The following is a 25849-nucleotide window of genomic DNA, read 5'->3' on the forward strand; positions in this document are numbered from 1 at the left end:
GCAATAAATTTCCACCTAAAGTGGGTACATAAAACAGAAATAACTACACATTTCACACATGGCAGAGAAGCCCTCCCATGACAAGCAAAGGAAACACCGATTCACATTGTAACTCCTTAAGTAGAAAACAGTCATCTGCGTATGCAGCTAGCCAGTTAGGACAGGACAGATTGCACAGAGTGAAACGGAAACTCAGAGAGGGAGTTTTCAAAACACCACTCATGGCATTTAAAGCTCACGTTTCTCCAAAGTAACAGATGCAGTAAAAGTGTTGAAAAGAGCATAAACATCGTCGTCAAAACAAGTAATTTAACCTGACTCAACTGATCAACTCCGGTCTTCACATTCATTTTGCCACTTGAACCATAAGCTTTACATCGCGGTAAAAAAAAACGTCATCAGCAGGCTGAGTTAAATTCATTTTATGATGTTATTTAAAAAGAGAACGTGGAACATTTCAGGGACTCGGCAGGAGCAGCGGCCAGCTCCGCATGATGAGCTTGATTAGTCGGAAAATCTGCGGCGTTTTGATGCAATGGAAGCTGCAGTTGTTTAGTTGTTGGTCTGCTTTAAGCGTTACTCTGACATTATCATGGAAAGTTGTTGTGGTTTGGTTGCAGTGGGGGGGGGGTTCACAATAAATTGCATCAGACAAACATTTACATAATTTAACCTTAGCTCAGCTTCAATGCTGCCTCACTGACTGAACTCCAAGTCAAAGACGCGTCTATGATTTAACTTCATGTTTACAATATGGAAATCTGATCAAACTACAAATATTTGATGTATACATCTAAATTTGATTAGCCTCTGAGGTTTATACAGGTAAATTTGATCAATTACACAAAAACATTTGGTGGAACATTTTGGTTAGTCTTTGGGTTCCTGTCGTGATAACAAATTTTGCTGGATGATAAATTGTCCCAGGAGTTATTATGATAAACGACTGTAATTTTCAGACTATTTTAAAGTAATATAATGATAATAATGCAAGAACACATTGTCAAAGATCAATAAACCTTAAATTCTAATGAATATTTAACACTGGAACTGGAAGACATTTTATTGATATGTATCTAAAATAAATAAACAACAGAAACAAAAAATAAAATGAATTATAAAGTCTCTGTAAACAAAATTGACAGGCCTGTTTACTATGATTGAGAATCGATATAAAATGTTTCAAGATCGATTTAAAAAAATAAAACAAATCCAAAGTCTGTTGGCCTCCATTTTGCAGCTATAAGGAAAGTCCTGGCGTTGCCATGGAGACGGTACTGGAACGCAGCCATGTGCAGAAAGCAACAATACAAAGGAACTACAAAAATGAAAGAGAGAGAGATTCAACCGGTTGAAGGAAAACATTTGGGCTCATTTTGGTTTTTACCAAATGAACAGAGTGGAGCTACAGCGAAGCTACAGAGAAGCTAAGCTACAGAGAAGCTAAGCTACAGAGAAGCTAAGCTACGTCGCTCCCTCTGTGCAAAGAGTTGTGTGATTGGTTTGTGGTTTTAATCAAAAATGCGCTGGGATAGCAATGTGGCTAATTTTCTTCAACTAGTCCACTTCCTCTATCTGGTTTACTCACATTTTTTACAATTCTTCATTAAACAACTACAAAGACAAATGGCTAAAAACTCCTGGAAATCATTAATGATAATAGTTTTAAATAAAAAATTGATTCGGAATAAAATTGAATCATTCCTGTCATCCGCAACATGTTTTTGTGGAATATTGTCTCTGTTTGGCTATTCAGCTGTTAGCATATCATGACAGCAACATTCTTCAGTCAGAGGCTTCCTGAGATTTGCTGCAACACTGACTGGTACTTTAGCTCCTTCCTGCTCACAGCATCATCATCCATAATAACTCTAAATAAATAATCCAAACCATTCTAGAGACTGTTTGCTTCAGCCTCACAACAATCAAATAGCTGAAGTTTTTTAACCTGATAAATAATTTTTAAATCCCAAGAATCAGCAGAAATTTGAACGGCAGATATGATCTGGTTGTGTATTTTACTGCTTGGGTATGAATAATTTTGGCCTTAGCCCTTCTATCCGAGCCTCAATGAAAACATCAAACACACAGTGATTCATTATGAAACACAGCTTCACAAGAAAATTAAAAAATCTATACATATCCAAACTCTTTGGTGTAAGAAAGAGCCACTCCATCAGGAAACACTGCAAAACCAAAAGATCTTATCAAGTATTTTTAATCTAGTTTCGAGAGCAAATACCGAAGTACACGTGAAATAAGACAAAACTAACTTACAAGTAAGATATGGGAGCTTGTTTTAAGTTAATAATTCCTTAATATTGATGAAACAGTTCTACTTCCCTTGGCAGATTATTTCACTTAAACGTGGGAAAAATGTCTTTTTATAAGTGAAATTACCTAAAAGTGAAATTAATGCATTTTTCTATCAATGTTGAAGAATCATTGACTTAAACAATGCTGCTCTTTCTTGCTGAAAAGTTACTTGTAAGTTAGTTTTGTCTTATTTCAAGTGCATTAAGACCTTTATATGAAAAACTAGACTAAAAATACGTGGTAAGATTTTGTGGTTTTGCAGTGAATATCTGCAGAATGAAACTAAGATGTTAAAAATGATCTGGATCAGCAGTTCTGATGTAACATCACTTCAGTCCATCATATCTCATATGATCAGAGTTGGGCTGAACTTGACAGAAAATGTATTTTTTTGTTGTTGTGTGAATTTGGAGAAGCTGGAAGTCACGCTGAACCTGAGCATCGATCTGATGTTGATCTGTGTTTCTGGGAAAGGTTAGTCACTTACCATTAGAGAGCAGATTGCATGTATATCTGTGCAGAGCTTTGTTGTTGAGCGTTCTTGCACAATAATTCTGAATAAATGTGAGCCGCGCAACGCGTTCAAAGAAGCCAGGTAACTTCTGGGAAGCCGAAAAGCAGTGATGTCTAAACTTTCTGCACCCTGAGCCAAAATCACAACTTATTTATTTGTTCAATTAAAATTCCAACATATTTTTATAGTATTCTATAAAAATATCTATTAAAAAATCTTTTATTTTTGCATCCTCCTTTAATTACAAAGGTCCAAAGGATAGTCTTAAAGTTGTACAATTTCCTAACTTGTTGGTCAAGATTTATTTTATTTTATTCCCAGCAACTGACTTGAAAGCCATTAACAGCATTTATCTGATTTAAATTACTGGTTGTGATTAAGTCTGTTTTGAGTAAAAGGTTGCTCAAGGTTTATGGCCCTACTGACATTAAACTGAAAGCAACACAGATAATAAAAGATAAACACTTGGTTTGCACCAAAAATTTTCTATTTCCAATTTATGAAATTTGTCATTGATAATTTCCTACAGAGAAACCATTCCTAAAATGCGACCACACAAAGCAACTCCTGGGGTCACAAATGGCCCTCGAGCCGCATTTTGGGAACCTCTGACCTTAAAGAGACCCAGGTCGGCCTGCCACAGTAACAAATTTTGCTTTATGATAAATTGTCCCAGTGGTTATTGCGGTAAACAATAACATTATTTTTAAGTAATGTAATGTAAGAACACATTATCAAAGATTAATAAACTTTAAATTCTAATCAACATTTAACACTGGAACTGGAAGACACTTAAAATATACAAAATAAACAAACAAAACAACAGAAACAACAAATAAAAGAGAACAAAAAAGAAGCTAGTTGAGACCAAAACACCAAACTGAAGACTTTTATTATCCAGGTTTTGGTAGGAAGTGAGAAACGATAAGTCATGCAAATTGAAATTATTGAGCTCGTTTTCATTCATCATGACTGACTGATTTATTGGTCATTGTGACAGGTCTGGAACCAGTTCACTGAGGCAGAACTGCTGAGGTGACACCATGAAAGCAGCAGCAGCTACAATGGAAAAAGTGTTGAAGTGAATAAGAGTTAGTGGCCGGGAGACCAAAGAGGTCAACGAGGGGAAAGACGAGCAGCAAACAAACAAAAACACACCAGGTAAATGTCACAGCTTACATTTCCACCAAACGTTTCCACCCCACAGCCTGTTTACTCTGGGGTCCTTCCATTGACCGGTGTGATGATGAAACACTGACATGCTCTGATTTTTCACTAAGGCTCGTTATATGATGCCGATTTTTACAATCCGCCGGAACAGAAATGAAGACGGAGGATGAGGAAGTGAGTCCCGGGCGCTTCCTTTTACTACCAATCACAAAGATTTGACTCTCTGCAACAGAAAGGTCACAGGGGACAAAGTGCTGCAAGCACAACCATCACATGAAATCCACAGGAAATTCAACACAACACGGTGGTGTGTGTGTGTGTGTGTCACCAATACAACAACATAAAACTTTACACATCATGTAGCGGGGTACCAGGTTCTAAATGTATTCAAATTACATCACAAGTGTAAAAAAAACAAAAACTAAGTCTATGCCATCATTTATAAGTCAAATATTTATGTGTGGACAAACTAACAGTGCATTCACAAGAAAACAAACTCCAGTCCATTTCCATAGAAAGTCCGGTCCGTTTGGTGAGGTGTGAATGCTAATCGAACTCTGGTCCAAACCTCGGTCTCGGTTTGGTTGAAATGAACTCTGGTTTGGTTCGAATGCAGATGTGAACGCTAAGCGGACCAGAGACCAAATTACACAATCATCTGCATAAAAATGTTAGGAGGCATTCGACACGTTTGCACACAGATCAGAAGTGATTGGAAGGAAAGGGTAATTTTCCTTTTCCGAAAATTTATACGTAAAGGTCGGATAAAATGGGACGTGACCGTTCAGAGACGCTTTAAAGCTATCGGATATACTTTTGATTTGTTTTATTTTGCCTAATTGGGCATTGGGGTGAAATTAGTGTCCAGGAAGAATCGCGGCTGCCTTAAACTGTTGTTCCACTTGTTGGCTTTTTTCTAAAGTCATTGTTGATGTTTTTCCACCTTGGCATTGGTTACAGTGAGAGCGCATTTAATGAACAGCATCTAACTGACACTTTCTATCAGAACAGGCGGGGTGTACTTAGTTTTTACTCCATTTTCCTTCATTTTTAAGAACAGTGTAAAATCTGAAAGCACAGAAGTAAAAGGTTTGCTTTCCTCCGCTTTCCTTTTCTGCTGCTAAAGTCTTTTCTCTGCTCAGTTCAGTGAAAGTACTGAATATTCTATCAGAAGTATCTATTGTGTCTATTGTGATTTATATTCTATATGGCGTTACATAAATACATTAAAGGGGCGGCCATATTTGCTAACTGTCTTCTGAAAAAGCTTAAAACACACATATTTCCTTTATCATTTCACATTTAACCAGGAAGTTACAAAAATTGAAGTGACAACTTTAGTTTGCAACGGGTAAATAAACGTCTGTGAATGGTCTCAGTTGGTAGAACTGTTTTTATCTCATTGTAGAACTGCAACTAATAAATTTGTTAGTAATCAATTATCCTGACAGTTAATCAGTTAAGCCTTATTTATACAATATTAGAAATACAGAAAAAAGATGAAAATAATTTCAACTCAATTCTTTTCTTAAATAAGAAAACAAACATTTTGTTGCCTGAAATGCAGTAACAGCGTTCATGTAATAAATGATTGATCATTTGTTGGAAACAATGCAATTTTGGTAGAACATACTTACATTTGAAGATTTTGTTGTTTTTTTTACCTTAAATGCAAAAAACCCCCCAAACAAACAAACAAACAACAAAAAAACAACACATTTTGTAGTTTCTGTAGTATGTTACTCTTTCAGCAAATGACCTTATTTTTAGTGTCTGTATATTTCTGTTAACGATTAATCAATTACTGAATTAGTTTATTTTTTTTATCGATTAATCACGATTAATCTGATCGTTTCAGTCCTAATCCAGACTACCAGTGTCATCCCTGTGAGGTAGGATTAGTACTCCTCAGTAGAGACATAATTTAGACCAGTGGTGTCCAAATCATTTCGCCAAAGGAGCCAACAATATCAAAATGAAACGACTCAGGTTAATTTTTAATTGAAATGGCAAAAACTATTCTATTTATTTTTATGCAAAATGTTTGAATGAAGCAAGCAAATGTTTTACTATTTGCTAAATGCCACAACAATATACTTTTAAATATATAAAAAAAACTTTCTTTGACCTGTGAAGCTTCCTTCATGAAGCTTCTCAACAGTTTGCTGAAGTTCTGGTCCATTCCTCCTGACAGAACCGGTGAAACTGGGTCAGATTTGAAGCACCTTTTCAGAACTGCATGACTTTTTTGACCTTCAGCCATTTTGTATCTCTTTGAAGGTCATGGTCCATCTGGAGCTATTTATGTCCAGTCTTGAACTTTCTGCCTGACGTCGTTAGATGTTGATTCAATACTCGATGTTCTTTCCACATGATGCAATTTATTTTGTGACTTACACAAGTTACATCCCCACATCATGATGCTGCCTCCCCCGTACTTCAGTTAGGCTTCCAAATTCACTTTCTATTTCCTCCAAATGCAGTTTGTGTCATTATGCCCAAAATGCACCAGAACACAGGACATGTCTCCATAAATTAGGGTGTTTGACCTAATTTGGGTTTCTATGTTTATTTGGAAAAGTGGCTTCTTCCTGTTGGAGTGGCGTTTCAACACATGTTGGCACAGGAAAGAGCAAGTTACATTCCCACATCATCTTCAGCCAGAATCTTCACATATATTAATGATTAATCAGATTAATTGTGATTAATCAATCATTGAAATAATCGTCAACTAACTTAGTAATCGATTAATCGCTATCTGGAGCTTTCAGACTCAAAAAAGGCCATTTGATGAAAGAACAACACATTCAAAGTAGTAATTACAAAATACATATCAATTTTATATATGTATTTTGCATTTAAGATATAAACACCTTTGAGTATACAGATAAGAGTACAGAGATTCAAAAAAATGGCTATTTGCTCGAACAACAACATACTCAGTAGTAATTAAACCAAAATTGTACATTTAAGATAAAAACACATTTGTCTGTATGTTTTATTCAAAACTACTCAGCTTTCATTTCTATATTCACCCTGTTGAAATCCACTACAGGAATGCTGTTATTGCATTTTAGGCAATGAATTTTTTTTTATATATTAGAAATTGTTTATTTGCATCTTGTAATGTATTTCTAATATTGTATAGAAATACAATATTATTGTATTTAACCACTTAAGTTCATTTAACTAAAGTGGTTAAATGAAAAAACTGTAGAATATGCCAATTTCTTTATTCGATTAATCGTTAGAATAACCGATTAATCGATTATATATTCACTACATACAGTATGTATGCAAGGTGAATGAGTAGTGCTACTGTCTGGCGGTTCTTCAGTCAAATCAGCGCCGTTTTCTACCAGAGGGCAGGAGATTAAACAGTCCAGGGGAAACCTCGTGGTGCTCTCTTTCATCAAGCATCTGTCTTTGAAAACAGAGCCTGAAAAGTGGAGTAAGACCCAGACAACTTTCTCACCAGGTCTCACCACACAGTACCGTCTTCCTGTCAGTCATGCTGCAGTTACTGTATCAAGATGTGATGCATCAGGATGCAGAGGGGGATTCTCGCTCGCTGCAGCCTCCTGAGGAAGCGCTTCCTCTGCTGAGGTTTTTTCAAACCAAACTTTGCACCTTCTTTACCACCTGCACTCCAACGCCATTAATCCAATCCAGAATACAAATCTGTATCTTTTTCAGGCTTTTCTGTCCTAATGATCGGCTCTTTCTATTCAGAATGAGTTAAAGAGTCTGTCATTATTCACATTTTAAATGAAAACTATATAAATCGGCAAAATGAGCAACATTTTCATTTTTGCTGCTAAATGTCTGAATAAATGGTCAGGTGACCTCTTGTTTGAAGAGATTATAATGCAGTTAAATGGAACTAAAAATCTCTGTTTCTAACTTTAACTTTAATTATGCTTCGTTGAACAGGCTAGGATAGGTCTATGTCCTATACAAAACATCTTCATTATATTGTTTTGCACAAATCATTCTTCAATAAAGAGATTTCATTCTGCTCTGTTCTGCCTATTTTGAGCTGTTTTAGGGCCTCTGTCGCTTTAAATCCAAATAAGCCACTGATGGTCACGCCCCTCCAACACATAAAAATGGCTGCAAACAGATGAGCAATTATACAACCGTACATCTTTGAAAAGCAGAAGTGGAGCCTCCTGCACAATTAACAAGAATGCAGCAAATGGTTTCTGGATTGTAAGTCAACAAAAAAACGCCAGCAGCCATTGTACAGCGCACACGGCAGTAAAACCAGCTGACCAATTGTGCTGGAACCCATATGTGATTGCTGGGTAACGGGCAGTGCCTGCTGAGTTGTAACGTTATATTCTGGAAGTTTTTGAAATGCTAATTTTCCAGACACCAAAAAACATTAAATTATTGCCAAAAACCAGCTGGGTGTTTTCTCATAAGCAGCTGAAACACAAATGTACAAAAGCACCCAAAATGTAAATTTTGCATAATAAAAACCTGATATTTTACTGTATGTGTGGTATTCTTCTCATGATGATCGCTTATTCATAAAAAAAAATGGAGGGGAAGGAACACACACACACACACACTCCCAACACAGATGCCAGTTATGGTTATTGGCAGTATTTGTCTGTAATTTGTTTTAAGCACTCAGCATCAAAAGTTGTCTCTCTTCCTCTTTTTGGGTTAAAGATAAATCCAAACCAAAAAAATTCAAGAAAGTCTCATTGTGAAGACACACACGCACACACACACTTACGCACCAGACCGCACTGTTTCAGCAGAAACCTGACACGGTTATTGTGTTTCTGCAGGCAGGTCTTCTTGTGTTGCTTTCTGCTCCTGTTTCTCACTTCTTCATTTTGCTTCTGAGGTCGTGCATCCACCAGGTGCAGGCTGCAGCCGCCGCGCGGCTCTGCGCCTGAAACTACAGCGCTGCAGCGCCTTGTAGAGCAGCTTAGTAGAACAAGCCACATCAGATAAGGAGAGTCGGGTCGTTTCTGTATGAGGAGGAAGATCCTGACATGGCAAGATGTGAAGCTGCGCTCTGTCAAATCTGAGTCAGTTCCCAATAGGTGGCAGGTTAAGCCGTGATTCAACGCACCGATGGTTCATACAGTGAAAATGTCTTCATCGTCTCCTTACTTTTAAAGCAATAATGGTTCACTTAGAACTTTATCGCAGTAATTTGTGGTGCTACTGAGAGAACAATACAAATTATGATAAACTATTTATTCCTGGTTTTTAGGCACAGCATTCATGTCGCCACAAAAAGTATTCTTGAAGAACATTCCTTTTTGAAATCGGCTTCTGCAGGACACAACTTACTTAAAGAAGTGATTTATATCACTAAATAAACTACATTCATCATATTTTCCAATCTACTGATATTTATTGGTGGATAAATATCAGTGGAACAAAAAGCGGAAAAAATAGTAAAAAAAAAAAAAGTAAAAGTAACTTCATCATTATTTGCAATTTATCAAGACAAAAAATACATCAAAGTTCTTATCATGATAAGAAGTTTTTCACAATAAATGATAAACTATGTGATAAAAGCCCAGCCTGGACAACCTGTGCTTTAGGATTTGGTGCAAATTAAGGGAAAATTTTCACAGCTCTTCTTCTGCTGTCATTCCTGCTGTTTAGTAGCATTACTTCCTCCACACTGACCCCTACTGTTCAGAAAACATCCTGCAGTGATGATATTACGGCTGTAGACCTCGAAGTGGTCGTCCAGTTCAAATCGGTTCATTAGATTACAGCTATTTTAGTAAACCTTTAATCGTTAACTTGAGTATAAGGGCTATAAAAAAAAGGCAATTTGATGAAAAACAACATATTCAGAGAAGCAATTAAGCCAAAACTGCACAAAAAACATACAGATTGTTCATTTAAGACAAAAACATATTTGTCTGTAAAAAGGGTTTAGCCATAACTCCTCAAGTAGCTTCACCTTTTAATGCATTTTAGGCAATAAAATGTTTATTTTCTTACTTTTTCAAAAAGTATTTGTTTATTTTGCATCTTCTAATATATTTCTGATATCGTATAAAAAGGGCTTAAGTGGATAAATGAAAAATCTGTACAATGTGGCATTTTAAAAACGATTAATTGATTAATCATCAGAATAATTGATAGATTAACTGATTTCTAAAATAATCATTAGTTACAGCCAGAGGTGGAAATTAAAAATTTTCTACCAGCCACTGTTTTTTTTCTTTCAATTACAAACCCCACCAGTACAAGCAAATTATATAAAATATATTATTTATTCTTAACTCCATGAAAACCAGTTTACTGACAATACGTTTACCATACATATGCACAGGACTAATTTAACATAACAAAGCATGGACACCTTCACAGAGGTGTAGTGCAACACTCTTGCAATCATTTTCTATGTTGAACATTTCCACATTTTGGCTACAACTGCCCCAAATAGTATTTACTGAAGATCTGTAGTAATTTTTAAACATTTTTAAATGGTGTCAATAGCTGTTTTCTAACTGTTCCTTTTGTTGTTCCTTACTTATTACGTTTTCTATTGAAATTCACATTATTCTTATTACTACAGCATCTCAAAACATGTTCATTATTAATTCCACGGGCCTCATTATTCCTGTTATCCCCATACCTGTCAACTCTCCCGTTATTTTCCGGTAAATTGCTGTATTTTACCTTCCTCTCCCATATTAGTATTTTCCAGTAAATATTCTCCCTCCCCCCTCTCACGTTAGCTTCTCTCCCTCCCCGCCTTTACGGTAGTAATACTCTCTGTGACGTTACTGTGTGGTAATTAACATATCGGTTAATTTGATATATTTTTCTGAATGGGTTTACGCGCTTTTTAGCTTTAGTTGTTGTAATTTTTCTGACCCGCCTCGTCTCCTATCCGCTCAGTTTTCTCGGACTCCGGTTAGCTAAAATGGCGCTATTTATAACCTTAGAGGGGAGGGGCGGGGCCAAGGCGGACTGAGGGATTTCATTGGATAAGCCCAATGTCCGTCAATGAAATCAACCAATGGGCTGTCGCGGTCGATAAAATTATATTTTATATATAATTTTTTGTTAAATTTCGACATCCTAGGTCCGTCTCATATACAGTATGTGCATCAGTCTGTAGTCCAGTCAGCCACTTCCTCCCCTGGACAGAAGTTCAGACTGAATGCAGTGTTTTTCCAACCCACCATAGTGGCAGGTGCTAATTTCCAGCCCTGGTTACAGCCTTACAGCCTGGCTACAGTTCAATTCAGCTTACAGATAACTGCAATATTACCAAGATTTAGGAACAACAACCCTGAAATACACAAATACTCTAAAACACTCCTGTCTGTTTTAATAGATCAAACTGGTTTAAAAGTAAAGTCTCAGATTTTTTCTCCTTGCTTTCTTTTCTTAAAAATCAGACTGAATACTACGGGACTGAGTTTAGTGTGTTAAAGTTACTTTGTCAAAACTACAGACTCTGTGATTTGTGTTCACCAGCTAATTCAAATATGAGGAAACCAATAAAGCTGACTGGCATTATGAATTTTCAATTATTGTAATAGATATATATAAAATATAGCAAAGTTTAAAGACTACACACAAGAGAGTTTCTAACATGAATTAACACATTACAACTCGGTTGCATTTAACTTAAATGAACTAATTAGGAGCTACATAGCAATAACATGTAACTGATGGTATTCCTGTGCTGTATGCTACCATGCAGGTCCAACATAAATCAAGTTTGGCTAATCCTGACACTGAAGATTGCACTAAATTGGTACCAAAATGATTTTCAGCTTGGTAAATCAATAAATTATCCAAATTAAGTCAAGTTTAATTGTATAGCACCTTCCAGCAACAAGGCAGTTCAAAGTGCTTAACCCCATTAAAACATAAAACAGTAGCCAACTATAAAAAAAAGCAAAACATTTTACATTTCATCCAATGCCATCAGCAAAATCATCAGGCAAATACGTTGATCAATCGTCCAGTTAATATGAATCAAAAGCAAATCTAAACAGGTGGATTTTTAGCCTCAATTTCAACAGTTTTCTGGAAATTTAATAAACTTTAATAATTTCAATAAACTAGTGATATATTGTGTCATTGCTCATTTTAACATAAAAATGGCTGAGAAAGTGCAACTGTCAACAATCCTGACATTTTAAAATCCTGTTTACAACAATCTACAAAAAAGCAACAATTCAGTTCAATGGGTAGAGAAATTGTAAGTCTCAAAATTATCCAGACTTTAATGCTCCATAAATTATACTATAGAAGATTTCCAAGTATTAGCTGTTTTAAAAGTTACACAAGTGAAGCTCTGGATACATTTTAAGAAGGAGGTAGCTTAAAGCGGTGGTATTATGTATTTTCTAGCCATAATGTGCCATTTTATAGCACAATCAAGTTGCTATGTTACCTTCATTTGCTATGAAAGCACTGTCTTTAAGAAACATGACTTGAAGAAATTTGACTTTGCGTCTGACGCCTTGAAATTGGGCATCTGTCTCTTTAAAAAGCTCCTAACGTTTCCGACACTCTCCCTTCAGCACATCATCACAACAATGCTTCTCCATGATGCCGTTTAAAACAGTTCTTAGGAGCTCAGCAGACGCACTTCCACCAGGTGTTTGCTAATTGCTGCTGCTAGTCTGGAGGAGCTTGTGGGGGAGGAGCTTGGCTGAGAACTTAAGCTTCAAGGCGGAGCTTTGGGTAAATGGGCGGAGCTTTGTGTGAGCAGGTGTTTAGACAACACAAAACTTAAACGTATTTTTGGTCCGGTTTTTAGTACAAATATCTTAACACATTTCAAACAAGATAAAACTAAATTACAGCAACTTTACAGCAAAACAGAGGAGCTTGGGTTAAGTAAATAATTCCTTAATATTGACAAAAAAGTACTAGTTCCACTGGCCGATTATTACATTTATTTCACGCTCAATGGCCACTGCCCCGTTACCTAGCAACCAAAATCCAGTCCAGGCCGTCTCCTAGCAACCAAATTCTAGTTCTCTGGCAGATTTGTTCACTTGTATTAAAGATATTTAACATATAGGAGCTTGTACTAAGTAAATAAATCCTTAGTATTGATGAAAAAGTTCCACTGGCAGATTATTACACTTGTAACAAGATATTTCTCCCATTTTTCAAGTGAAATAATCTGCCACTTTTTTTTAAATCAACATTAGCTTGAATTAGTTTTTTATTAATTCAAGCTAAGCTATTTCCAGTAGAAACTAGATTAAAAAAAACACTTGGTAATATTTTGTGTTTTTGCAGTCTGATAGATATCTTTGGTGAATTAATGTAACAGAAAACATAAATCTATAAAGTACAAGTTAACTCAAGTCGTCCTCCCAGTGTGGGATCAGATTACAGAAACTGCACATCAACTGTGACGCTGTACAACTAGTTTAGCAGGTTTATTACAGTGCAGAGAGACAGACACGTAGAGGAAGCTTTATGTGGTCAAAGGGTTTTCCAGCACAGAGAAATGTTGACTGGGTGCATACCATAAACTCCAGTTCCTCCAGTCAGTCAGCAGAAACCCCCACTTATCATCAAGACTAGTATTTTTAATGTCAGGTACTCTCCTTAAAAACCAAAACAAGTTTTCATAACGTTTTTTAAAAGTCAACATTTTGTATTTTATTTCAATGCCATAAGCTAAGGGGTTTCCAGAAGCTGTTGTATAAGCAGTGTTTCTTATTTTGCCATTTATGGTGGCGAGTCACTGTACTTGAATCTAAAAGTGAGAAAATAAATGAGATTTAGTGGATCTTCATGTCGCTTTTGATGCTCTCTTTCCCAGAATAGTGTGTGCACACACAGATCAATGGTGTGGAATTCACAGTGACCCGCCGCGTCATGACCTGGTGCTTTACTTCACTGTAATGTTACCGTTTTTATTATTATTCTTTCATAATAAAGAATCGTCTGACCATCTGGTAGTTAAATTTTAATACTCTCAGTGTTTGAATCCCAACCCAATGACATATAGGCACCAGCAAGGAGAAGCGGGTATAGACGATGATCTTAGAATCCATTCACACCAGTTCAGTCTGCTTGAATCCAACTCCAGTCCATTTGTCTAGTCAAAGCCTGGTTTGTTTGGGGAGGAGTGAATGCGTAATTGACCAAATAAAAAAAAAAAAGCCAACTTTTTTTGCTTTTTTTGGTTGCATATGTGAATGCCAAGACCCCTCCAAAAGCAGGACGTGGACTGCAGCCCAGGGCATTCTGGGTAAATACACCCAAAGCAGATGAGCTAGTCTAGTGCTAGCTGGAAAAATGAGTCGTGGTTTTTTGCCAAAGACAAAAGAGAAATCCTCCAATTGCTAGAATCTGATGCCACTCCATTTTTGTTTAGATTTCATGAAGAATAAAGTTGTGCTCAGTGTCTTCAGAGGTTTTTGTGTCATTCCCTTCAGTGGTTCTTGTTGCAGCGCCCCCACAGGCCAGGAGAGGAACAGGTTGCTCAAAGAGTTTGGTTGGTTTGACTCGGCATCAGTGAGACAGAGAACCACAGCAGCTGGAAATGGAACAAATATTACAAATTTGAACCCAAGTAGAAGCGAGTCTACCGGACTATCAAGTGTGAAAACAAACTAAGAGAACCCAAGTGGTCAGGTTAATCCCACTGTGACAGATGGTGTAGCTTCCAATCAACCCACAGTGAGTGAACGATCTCCACGGCAACCTGAGATTAAAATGTCATTATTGCATCATTGCTGCAGCGGGGCATGTGTACGTGGGGTTCACATGATGTGACAGAGCTGTGACACCAACGGTGGAATCTGACTAGTTGGTTGTCTGGTTCAGCTTCAGATCAAACTGTAGGAAAGCAGTGGGGGAGTGATAACTTTCTCTGACATCACACCTTCTGTCACTATACTGTACAAACAAACGAGAGTAAAGATGGATACCTTCTTAAAACGACATTACAAACCGAATCTTATGGCATCAAACTGAAACGCATCCAGCTGAATTTGACTCCAAATGACGAGGCGGATCTGACATAAACCCTGAAATGAAAACATCAAACTAGAGGCAGAAGGATCCGTCTAACTGAGCAGCAACAGAGGGACAAACTCCAATCTAGCTGCTCTAAAACAACTTCTTACCTTTTTTAAGCTTTTATATACCTCAATACCAGTAACAAGTTAATCATAGGCACAATATTTATACATGTTCACTTGAATGCAACATATGGGAAAGAAAACAAAACTAAGAAGTGAGTATTTGATAGGGCCAGGACTGTAATGTGGTCATTTCAATTAATTAATTACACACATTTCAATTTGTTACAAATTTTGGTGCGTTTTTTGCGTGTTATTTTTAATAAAGAAGGGTTCCAGGTGGAACTTTTGTATTTGTGTGTTTCTGTTACGCCCATAAATCTGACGCTAACAGCAGTGATGAAACGCGACAAAGCCTCTTCTTTTGCCCCTCTGGGGGCAAAGTTTTGCTTCAAAACGATCTGAATGGACCATGGAAAAGACTGTTATGTTTAAGTTGTGCTAACAGGAGTTAGCCTATCAGTGGAGCTATTCAAGCCTAAAATAGCATCTCAATGCTAAACATGTTGCTAATGCTAACGTCCACAGCCCACTTTTCTAAAGAAGCTCCATGAATGGTCAGGGTTTCTGAAACTCCGGAAAACTGAACTTTTCTCCAATCTGATTGTTAGAAAACCTGAAACAAACATTAAATAATTTTATTATTGAGCTCATAAGTCTATTTATTCAATAATTTAGCAACAAAAAAGGTATTTTATTGAAAATATTGCTTATTTTGTAAATACTGTTTGATTAAATTGCATATTATTAATTACAGACCTTGAAATTAATCTGATTAAAATATTTAACTGAGTTCTACCATTAGTAATATCATAATTATACATTTCTGGAATTGTTTACGTCCAGATTTACCGTCTGGCGTCTCCTGATGCAGCATCATGACGCATGTCGGATAAAATGCGACATGACCTTTCTGACTGCAGACGCTTTACAAAACTATTGGTTACGCTTTGTATTTAGTTTTCCAAATGGAAGTGGCACAAATCAGATATTTTTGTACGTAAAGATCAGAACTATTTTTAATTAGTTGCGATAAATTAATTACGAACCCTGAAATTAACTTGATCTAAAATGATGATCAAGTCCCATAATCAGTATTGAGTTCAGGTTCAGGACATGTGAACACATGAATCTGTTAGCCAAAGATTCAAACTGAATTGCAAGTTGCCTTCTATTAAAGTTATACTAAAGATAGTTCTTGTATTGTCATACAAGATAAATTTGTCATCATCTGCAGCCATACATGGTTAACATGCATATGAATAAGACACTCATGTAGTTTCTCACCAGTTCTGATGATGCAGAAGTGTTGCATTTCCAGCGTGCGCTAAGCTACGCAGTGTGACACGACGCACTCGATAGAAAACACGTGCAGTTCTAGTGTGCTTTGTCGCATGGATGAGTTTCTCTTTTTTTCTTTGTGTCAAAGTGAGGGATTTCCAAAAAGGCAAATCTCACTCTACAGAACAGAACAAGGTCACCTAATCTGTTTGAGAGGAAGTCAGTTCGCGCTACAGAGAACTAACTTTGCATCTGCTTTGTTAAAATCGGTTTATTTGCAGAACATGGAGAAAAACCTCCTGACATTTAACTAACAGATGAGACTAAAACCCTGGAGGGGACACTCACTCAACAGAACCTATACAGAAATATTCCAGGTATTTATCACCAAACGTATTGAAAAATACGAAGAAAACAAACTAAATAAATGACAGCTTCAACATTTTCTTAAATGAACTTTTATAAGAATGATTAAAGGGTATATACTACTGTGCATTATTTAATGAGACGTTTAGGGATAGTTCACACTAGTCGGATATTTGAGAAAACCAAAATTTTTATGTGTTTTGGCCTCTTCATCCACACTAAAATGAATATCAACAAAACTCCGACCAAAGTGCAGATTTGAAAAAACTTTGTATTTTGTTTGCGTGTTTACGTGGAGAATCGGAGATTTCGGGTCCTGCGCCATGTTGCATTCCTAACCGGAAGTCATGGTTGCTTTGAAGCAACAAAGATATATAAAAAGATGATTTTTAAACTACTTTTCAGTTTTGAAAATACCAGAAAGGAAAATGTTGATATTTTAATGTTGGTAAAGTTTAGATTTGTTGGTTTTCTGGCACCAAATTATAGCACTGAATTACGAGAAACAAACTTTAAGCATATTTTGTAGATCACAGAGGCAGCTAACGTCTGCATTAGTAGCTGGTTTATTTCTGCAGCTTTTAGGACATTGATCTACTGCATGACTTCTTTAACACAGATGATACATTTGGACACAAACACTCTCAAAGCAGGTGTAGATCTAAAAACAGCAGCAGACTGAAATGTAAATCCATGAAGCATCACCCTTAGTGAAGGGTTTCCTTCACACTGAAATGAGAGAAGGAAGTCTCAGAAAAACTGACTTTAAGATGAGCTCAAAATTCCTGTTTCTACAGTCCAAACTGCAAAAACACAAAATATTACCAAGTATTTTCCAGTACAAATATCTTAAAACACTTGAATTAAGACTAATCTAACTTTTCAGCAATACATAGCTTGTTATTGCTTTAAAGCAAGCAGCACATTGCTTTAAAGTTACTCATAAGATAGTTGTTTTATTTCCAGTTTACTAAGATGTTTTCACTGAAAACTAGACCAAAAATATTGGTAACATTTGCGTTTTTGCAGTGCAAATCAGTCTTCAGGAGAAAATCCTGAAGATTATAGCACCAGCGGGACCAGCGGGACCAGCGGTCCCAAAAACCACAGCTGTCTCAAGCATACCAATGTTTTACTAAGTTATATCAAACTAGGCACGGCTGTGAAGAACCAGAGAGACTTTCTGTACAGGGACGTCTGCTTTAAGTGAAAGTAATTTGATCATGCTGAACGTTTTAGCTTCAACATTTTTGTGGAAATGAAGTGAGACTGAGGAACTTTGACTAAAGGTTATCACATCAACACAATCTCATGCCCACTCCTACCCACCAGGAGCCCATAAAGTTGTAACCAGGATCTGCTGCCAGAACATTAGACGACATCGTTGCAACAAAATGAAGCTATGAAACCTGAGTTGCTGCTGATCGCTGGCAAACTAAATTCAATTCCAACCCTTCAACTGTCAGGTTGTCATCAAGTTTCACACACAAGTCGAATATTTAAACTAGTTGTTTTTCTGCTTTTACACCACAGAGCAGAAGAGAATAAAAATATCAACATGGGTGAAACAGACGGTTGAAAACAGGGAAACAGCTTTCAGGCGATTGTGATGCAGATATGCTGCTATGATACCAGAACATGCGTTAAAGGGAAATAATTATGCAAAATTCATATTTTGCACATTTTTGTGTCTCAACTGCTTCTAAAAACAGCCCAAACGTTTAAAAAAAACAACCAGCTGTTTTTTGGCAATACATAGTTCCCATAAGTCTGAACCGGAAGTGATCTACGCCATCTTAGTAGGCAAGCGCAGAGCAAAGCATATCAGAGTCATGGCTTCCAGATCAACATAAAGAAAATACGTTAACAATCTTAACCGATGTGCAAGAGAAAGATACATGAACAAAATGGTTGCGGTCAGGATCGACCCGTATGAGACGAAGAAGGAAAATTTATCAGACGATGTGGACTAGCTGCCTCCGATCTCATACTGTGACACAGTTAACTAACAGGAAGAGTCCGTACACCATGGAAGAGCCTCACCTGAAATCTAAACACGCATCCAATCAGTGTTTAAATGGATTTGTAAAGGACGAACTTGTTATTCACACTTTTTGTGTGTACAAGTGTCCAACTTAACTAGCAGCTAAAAGCTAAATTAGCTTAGATAATTTTAGCTTAACACAGTAAATATCACTGACATTTCAGTAGTACACAGAGGTGGGTAGAGAACTCAAAACCTGTTGTCAAGTAACAGTGGTAATGCACTTCTATTGTTTATAAGTTAGATAGGAAGAAGGTGAGAGCTAGTTCAAAGCTTGCTGTTTGTTAATTGTTGTCATAGCAACTGCCTATCAAAATGGCTGTCCGTTACAAAGTTCATGGAAGTGCGACGTCACTTGAGAACTATTTATAAGTTCATGTATTTTGGTGTCTGGAAAATGAGCCGTTTTCCAAACACCAAAATACTGGATCTGCAGCAGAAACCAGGAATGAACTAAAACAATGGAAATAAAAGATGACAAAAGTTAATTATGCAAACTCAATAACAAATATCTGCATTTACTTCACTTCTCAGCTCCTCTGCAACATGATTTTGGGAGCCAACAAAGTAGGGTTGAAACGATTAATACGATTAATTGTGATGAGTTGATTATTGAAATAATTGTCAACTAATTCAGCAACTGATTAATCGTTAACTGGAGCACACAGACTCAGAAATGGGCCATCAGCTGAAGGGACAACTGGAGCAATAATTAACCCAAAACTGTACAAAAAAAGTATTTTGCATTTAAAATAAAAAAAAAAACAACCATTGTCTCCTCCTAAAACTCCTCATTTAAACCAAGTAAAGAGTTTTAGCTTCACTTGGTTTAAATTTTATTTAAAAAAATCTCTTATCAGTAACATTTTCTATGTGATTATGAATCGGTCAATCAGAAATCTAATCACCGGATCAGCCCTACAGTCAGTCCAGCAGAAAGAGTTTATCTTTTCACATGTTGATGTTAGAAGAATTTCTTAGCTGCAGACAGCATTCACTAAAGAAATGCTGTTATTGCACTTTAGGGAATAAAATGTTTATTTTCTTGAATTACTTATTTATTTGCATTTTTTTAATCGCAAATAAACCGTCAGGTTATTAATTACTAAAATAATTGTTAGTTGCAGCTTGACAACAAGATAAGGATGTTTTTACCGACTGAGACCGCTTAAAGAAATGTTTCTACTCGCTGTAAACTAAAGCTCTCACTTCAAACATTCTCATGTTAACTCCATGGTTAAAAATAAAATTATAAATAAAGAAGCTGAACGTGTTACGCTTTGTAAGAGGCCAGTTTGCAAACATGGCCGCCTCTTCAAGCTGCTTGTGCCATTTCCAAGCCCGCCACGCTCTGCAGAGCGCCTAACGAAGCCTCCAGACCCGCCAACCAGAAGCGGAGATTTGGTTATTCACGCCGCTTCCACTTCACTCCAACATGGACGTTTAAAAATCTCCAGGATAAATTAGCAACTTCTGCCCCGTCCGTAGCCTGGATCTCTACATTCATCACCCCAAGAAGGCAAGAAGACAACATAATTACCAACCACACTGCAAAAACACAACATCTTAACAAGTATTTCCAGTGCAAATATCTTAGTTCACTTGAAATAAGACAAAACTAATTTACAAGTAACTTTTAATCAAGAAATAGAAGCTTGTTTTAATTCAGACATTCCTGATTTTTAAAAAGTATTAAGTTCACTGGGAGATTATTTCTCTTATAATGAGAATATCTTTACTTCTGAGATAGTTTTGTCTTAATGCAAATGTACTAAGATATTTGCACTAGAAACTAAACCAAAATTACTTGGTAAGACGTTGTGTTTTTGCAGTGTAAGGTCCAGACAGAAGACTGTTCCGGGACAAATCCAGCATATAATCCATTCCCTAATTTACTGGACCAACATCTCCACAGATTTAAGCATCAGCTAAACATCTGCAGGGCAGAAACCAACATCATGTTCATTTGGTAGATTTAGTCATTTAGTTTGATACAAAATGTTTAGCAGTAGGAGGGATTTCTGGTAAGTGCCAAATTAAACCAACAATCCACAGAGCGACAGATGACAGGATATATTTAAGAGAAAATAGAGATATTCTTTTTTTACAACTGTATACAACCTCAGACCTTATTGTTGAACAGATGCAGCTGCATTTATATGCTGAGCTCCAACTTTAACAACAGGAGAGAAACTTCAACAAAACTGAATGTTTAAAAAGTGATTCTAGGAGAAAAAATGATCCATTCTTATTACAATACACAATTAAGAACCGCATCTTTAAGTGGATTGTGTTTTTTATATATATATTTCCTCATAAATACTTTCACTTCACGTCAAACCACTTCCTCTAGCAGCTGCGCTGAATTATGATTGTGATGAAGAGGAGCAGAGGAGCTCAATATTAAAAATAAAAACTGAAACCCAACGGGTTGCTGTTCTGGATGAACGGAGAAACGCTTCAGCTGAGCCGAATGGCCAAACTTCACCCACACTGTACACTGCAAAAACATAATCTGACCCAGTACTTCTAGTGCAAATATCTTAGTACACATGAATTAAAACAAATCTAACTCGCATTTAACTTTTCAGCATGTTATAGGAGTTTGTTTTACGTCAATAATTCCTTAATATTGATGAAAAAGTTCTAGTTCCACTGGCAGATTGTCTTCTTTTATGGGAAAAAGTCCTGATATTATTGGAACTAGAACTTTTTCATCAGTATTACAGAATTTTTGATCCTATATCTTGCTAAAAAGTTAATTTCGTCTAATTTCAAGTGTACTCAGATATTTGAACTAGAAACTAGAGAAAAACACTTGCTTAAATTCTGTATGTTTGCAGTGTTGAAATTAACATTTATGATTTAAAACTTGTTGAAAATGTCTCACGAAGCCGTTGCCGTTAGGATTTTTTTTTCTGATTATTGGCAGCCATGTTGTCAAGCAGCAGCCCAGGACTCTGACCTTGTAGACTTCTCCGTAGGTTCCCCCTCCGACTCGCAGCAGGATCTCAAAGTCGTCCTGAGGGTTCTTGGTGGAGATATCCAGAGCGGCCCTCTGATGGAAATCCATTCTGAAGTGCTGAGACATTAATAATCCCCCTTAAGGCATGTCAGAGCTGCCTCTCACACACTCGCCGTCATCCACATCAGAGGAGGTGAGCTGCTGAGTCGGACTCGTTTTGGGCTCAACCGCCGCCGCGCACACGCACACCTTCCTGTTTGTTTCTCAGCCTGCAGCAGCAGCAGATCCTCTGTCACTCCCTCCCTCCGCCTTTCACACCTTCCTCTGTTCTCTACAGTATTTCTGCAGCTCATTTGCATAATCCCATGTTGCTTCCTGTGTGCGATACATACTGGCTGTCAGAGCAAAACGTTAGCAGAGCTAATCTCACTCTGGATTAGCTTGCAGCTAAATCATGAGAGTTTAGAGAAACACATGAGAACACGCGATGAACACGACCGACATGTGTGGCGTGAAAATGATTAACTGCAGTTTGGGGTTTTTTCAGTGCAAGTTTCAGTCTGAGCTTTACACCCACTGAACTGTGTGTGTGCGGGTGTGTGTGAGCTGCAGCGCTGCAGAAAGAGTCACTCATGCTTGGAGCTCCCTTTTCTGCTTCCTGTTCATATCCTGTTCAAACAAGGGGGACCCATTACATCCTGTTAACAAGTAAAAATTACTTTAACGTTATCGTGATCAAAAATTTGTTTCATTGTGCAAATATGAGTACTCTGTACTCTGATAAATGCTGCGAATGGATGACGTTTTAATCTTCAGTACATTTATTTCCATTTCTGACGGTCATTTCTCAGTTTTATGGCCACATCAGATGCAGAACTGTTACTGCTTTTGGACAGACCATGACAACGTTCACAAAGCAGCTAAATAAAAATGAACCCTCCTGCTTACATGACATATGAAACAGCAAAACCTTGTGATTAACCTTTCGACTGGTGATACTGAGAGATGTTAAAACGATTGAGTAGGAATTAAATCAGTGGGCCCATTAAAGGTTAAGAAATCAAGCAAATCAAACAGGGCCAACATCTGTGTGGCTTTCTGTAGTGAACAGATATCATGATCACCATTTGACATTTATCATCACAGGGCAAACAGCCTACAGGCTCAGTTATACTTCTCCACTCACACCCACATGTGACAGACATAAAACAGGCCAGGGAACCACAAATAACTGCCTCAACCGCAACCGAGACAGGAACGGGCAACTGAAGGAGTTCTTAAAGTTAATAAACATTGTGAATAACAAAAGGATGAGCAGCAGGTTGGATACCCGAGTTCATCTGGAAACCTGCTGCTAGCCGATCTGCAGGGAGCGTCTGGAGCGAGCAGCCAGCCAACATCTGGGCCAAAACGATTTTATCTGTTTTTATCATTTTTGTTTTCAGAACATTTAGCGATGTAAATCTGACTAGGTCAGGTCAGGCCTGCTGGAAACAGCACAAGCCTAAAAACTGCTGCTCACTACAAAGTGCTAATTAGCTTCAGCCTTTGTCGCCACCTCCAAGCTGCAGGGTAACCGATTAAATGTCCGATTAAACATCTGTAACTACAACAGTTACAGATGTTTAATGTTTAATTAAAGTCGTCCAATCCAAGCATTAGATCTGGTTTTGTAACACTTTCCACCCTGATAAGTGACGCCATCCTTCCTGAGCTCTTCTGGCCTACTTCCTGTTGTCATACAAGTTTTATTTAGACAATTTCTCGATTCAAAATGTCTGCCAGTAATCTGACCGGACTCTGACGAGATTAATTAATCTCACCCTTACAAAAAATGTAGTTATTAGGGGCGGTGTTATGTATTTTCCAGACATATAGTTCCATTTTCAAGTAAAATGAAGTAACTGTCTTCAGTTTTTATAAAAATTCAGTATATATCAAACATGATGTAAAATTTGTACTTCACTTCATAGCTGTATCTGGCATCTTGAAATTGGTCTCTGTCTCTTTAAGAACCTCCTATCCTACCCAGATGTCTGCTAATAGCTGCTGCCGCTAGTCTGGAGGAGCTGAGAGGGGAAGGAGCCTGGCTGGGGGACTGAAGCTTCAAGGAGGAGCTTTGCAGAAACAGGTGTTAAGGCACCCCAAATGGTTTCCATGGAAACTGAAGGATTTCTCAAACATGCATGAAAGAATCAAGGCAACACTCCAGGTACGATTTTAATGAGAGAACGACATTATAACTAGGAGCTGAGACTTTAACGGGTTACTTTTGATTAATTACGTAGATAATTCATAGAAAAGTAGAAAATTTAATATTTTAAATTTTTTAAAGCAATTAATTGTTTTTTTTTAACATACAAAAACTCTGAGCAGAACCTTTGTGTTTATGTGTTTCTGGTACGCCCGTAAATCTGACGCACAAGCGACATCCGCTAACGACAGCGTTGGTCGACGAAGCTGCTAGGGATAAATATCAGCTTCAAAACCCAATCTGATTGGACGCTGCAAAAGACTACTGTTGTGTTCAAGTTGTGCTAAAAGGAGTTAGCCTATTAGCAAAGCAATTCAAGCCTAAAATAGATTTGTAGCAGCAACATGTACCAGCACCATAGATGCTAACACTAATGTTAGCATCAACAGTCCATATTTCTACCAATATTCCATAAATAACAGAATAAAACTATAAATATCTTTGTTACTGAGTTCATATGTCTATTTATTCAATAATTTGTTCTAGATTATTGCTTATTTTGTCAATGTCTTGTTTTTGATTAAAATACAAATTATTAATTATATACCCTGAAATTAGCCTGATTAAAATTTTTTATCGAGTAACACTTCTAATTAAAACACAACATAAAGCTCAAAAAAGTTGACTTTGCATAATATCCCACCTTTAATCGTAGTTAATTCATGAAAGGTGATGATTTTTCTAGATTGTTTTTCTCAAATAAATAATTTTCAAACTGAGTTTTTATCTATTCAGGTAATCTTTGCTTTATATTAAAGCTACTACATTTTAGTTTAAGGATCTGAAATGTGTTGCTAGTAGGTACTCTGTCTTTTTTCTTCCAATGGCTTCTACAGTTCTGAACAAGAGTTGGACGTATTGTGCTAATTAAAAGGTTAAAGTTGTTGTCTGAAACATGGTTGCCTAACGATGCAAACAAGCGAGCTGTTCAGGTGGGCTGGACTGTAAACCCGCCTTGGGGAAACAGGCTGAGCAGTAGGTGTTAGAAAGACGAAACCAGAGAGTCTATGGAAAACCTACACACATTGACCTGTACCTACAGTTTCACTGTAAAAGGCCATTTCTGTATAAAAAAAAAACAACAAAAAGATGAAATCAGTAGGAGAACAATTAAGTTTTGACAGTTTAATAACTGGCATAAGAAATGCGTGTGGACCTACAACCTCCAAACACCCGCAAGGAAGCAGAGGTCATAAATCTCCCTCTCACTTGATGGATTATCCAGCTTTGAGCGAATGCTAACTGCTACTTGTACCTGGCATTTTTCTCACTTTCACAGGCATGTCTAACAGAAGCTATAAACAACAAAAATGAAGCAACAAGAGTCTTAAATCTAATATAACTGGTCAAAGAAGATTGAGAAACTTGAAGAAACTCTGCTTAATCTGATGGTCTTCATCAGATAAACACAACTGGAAACTTTATTTTAGCCTGTGGTTTGTTGCATTTATTATTCAGGAGCTAGAATGTATAACTAAATAAATGTTTAGCTGTAATCGGTAAGCAGTGAACGATCTAAATATGTCTTGTTCTGATGAGTATTTATTAAAAGCAGCAGGCCTCTCTGCTAGATAACATCCTCCGAGTTATCTGAGTAAAAATCTGCCTGTTTTGAGCGTGTTTTGACTGTGGCCTCGAGTCACATGGCTGAAGGTGGAAAATAAAATGTGACTGGAGTTATTTTAAAGGGTGGAAACAGCGAGATAAAGGTTGTGTTTTGAAGGTCAGCTATTTAAGTCTATGCTTGTATCTGGGCTTTAACCCTTCACATGCTGAGCTGGGTTTCTCAAAATTTACACCTCTGACCCACTGTTTGACACACACATGATAAAATAGTCCTGTCTTTGGCATTTCAGGCATACCATACACTGAAAAA

The 25849-nt window shown here is 37.1% G+C and overlaps 1 protein-coding gene across 1 annotated transcript in view; it reads right to left on the bottom strand.

Annotated features, from left to right (window-relative positions):
- The window catches only part of map4k1 (mitogen-activated protein kinase kinase kinase kinase 1), a 49691-nt gene extending 27519 nt beyond the window's left edge, over positions 1 to 22172 (bottom strand). Inside the window, 1 exon segment of the mRNA XM_032590965.1 lies at positions 21720 to 22172. Coding sequence (XP_032446856.1) covers positions 21720 to 21845 — 126 coding nt within the window. The 5' untranslated portion in view covers positions 21846 to 22172.
- Between the last annotated feature and the right edge of the window lie 3677 nt (positions 22173 to 25849).

This window comes from Xiphophorus hellerii, chromosome 18 (assembly GCF_003331165.1).
Source record: "Xiphophorus hellerii strain 12219 chromosome 18, Xiphophorus_hellerii-4.1, whole genome shotgun sequence".
Lineage (NCBI taxonomy): Eukaryota > Metazoa > Chordata > Actinopteri > Cyprinodontiformes > Poeciliidae > Xiphophorus > Xiphophorus hellerii.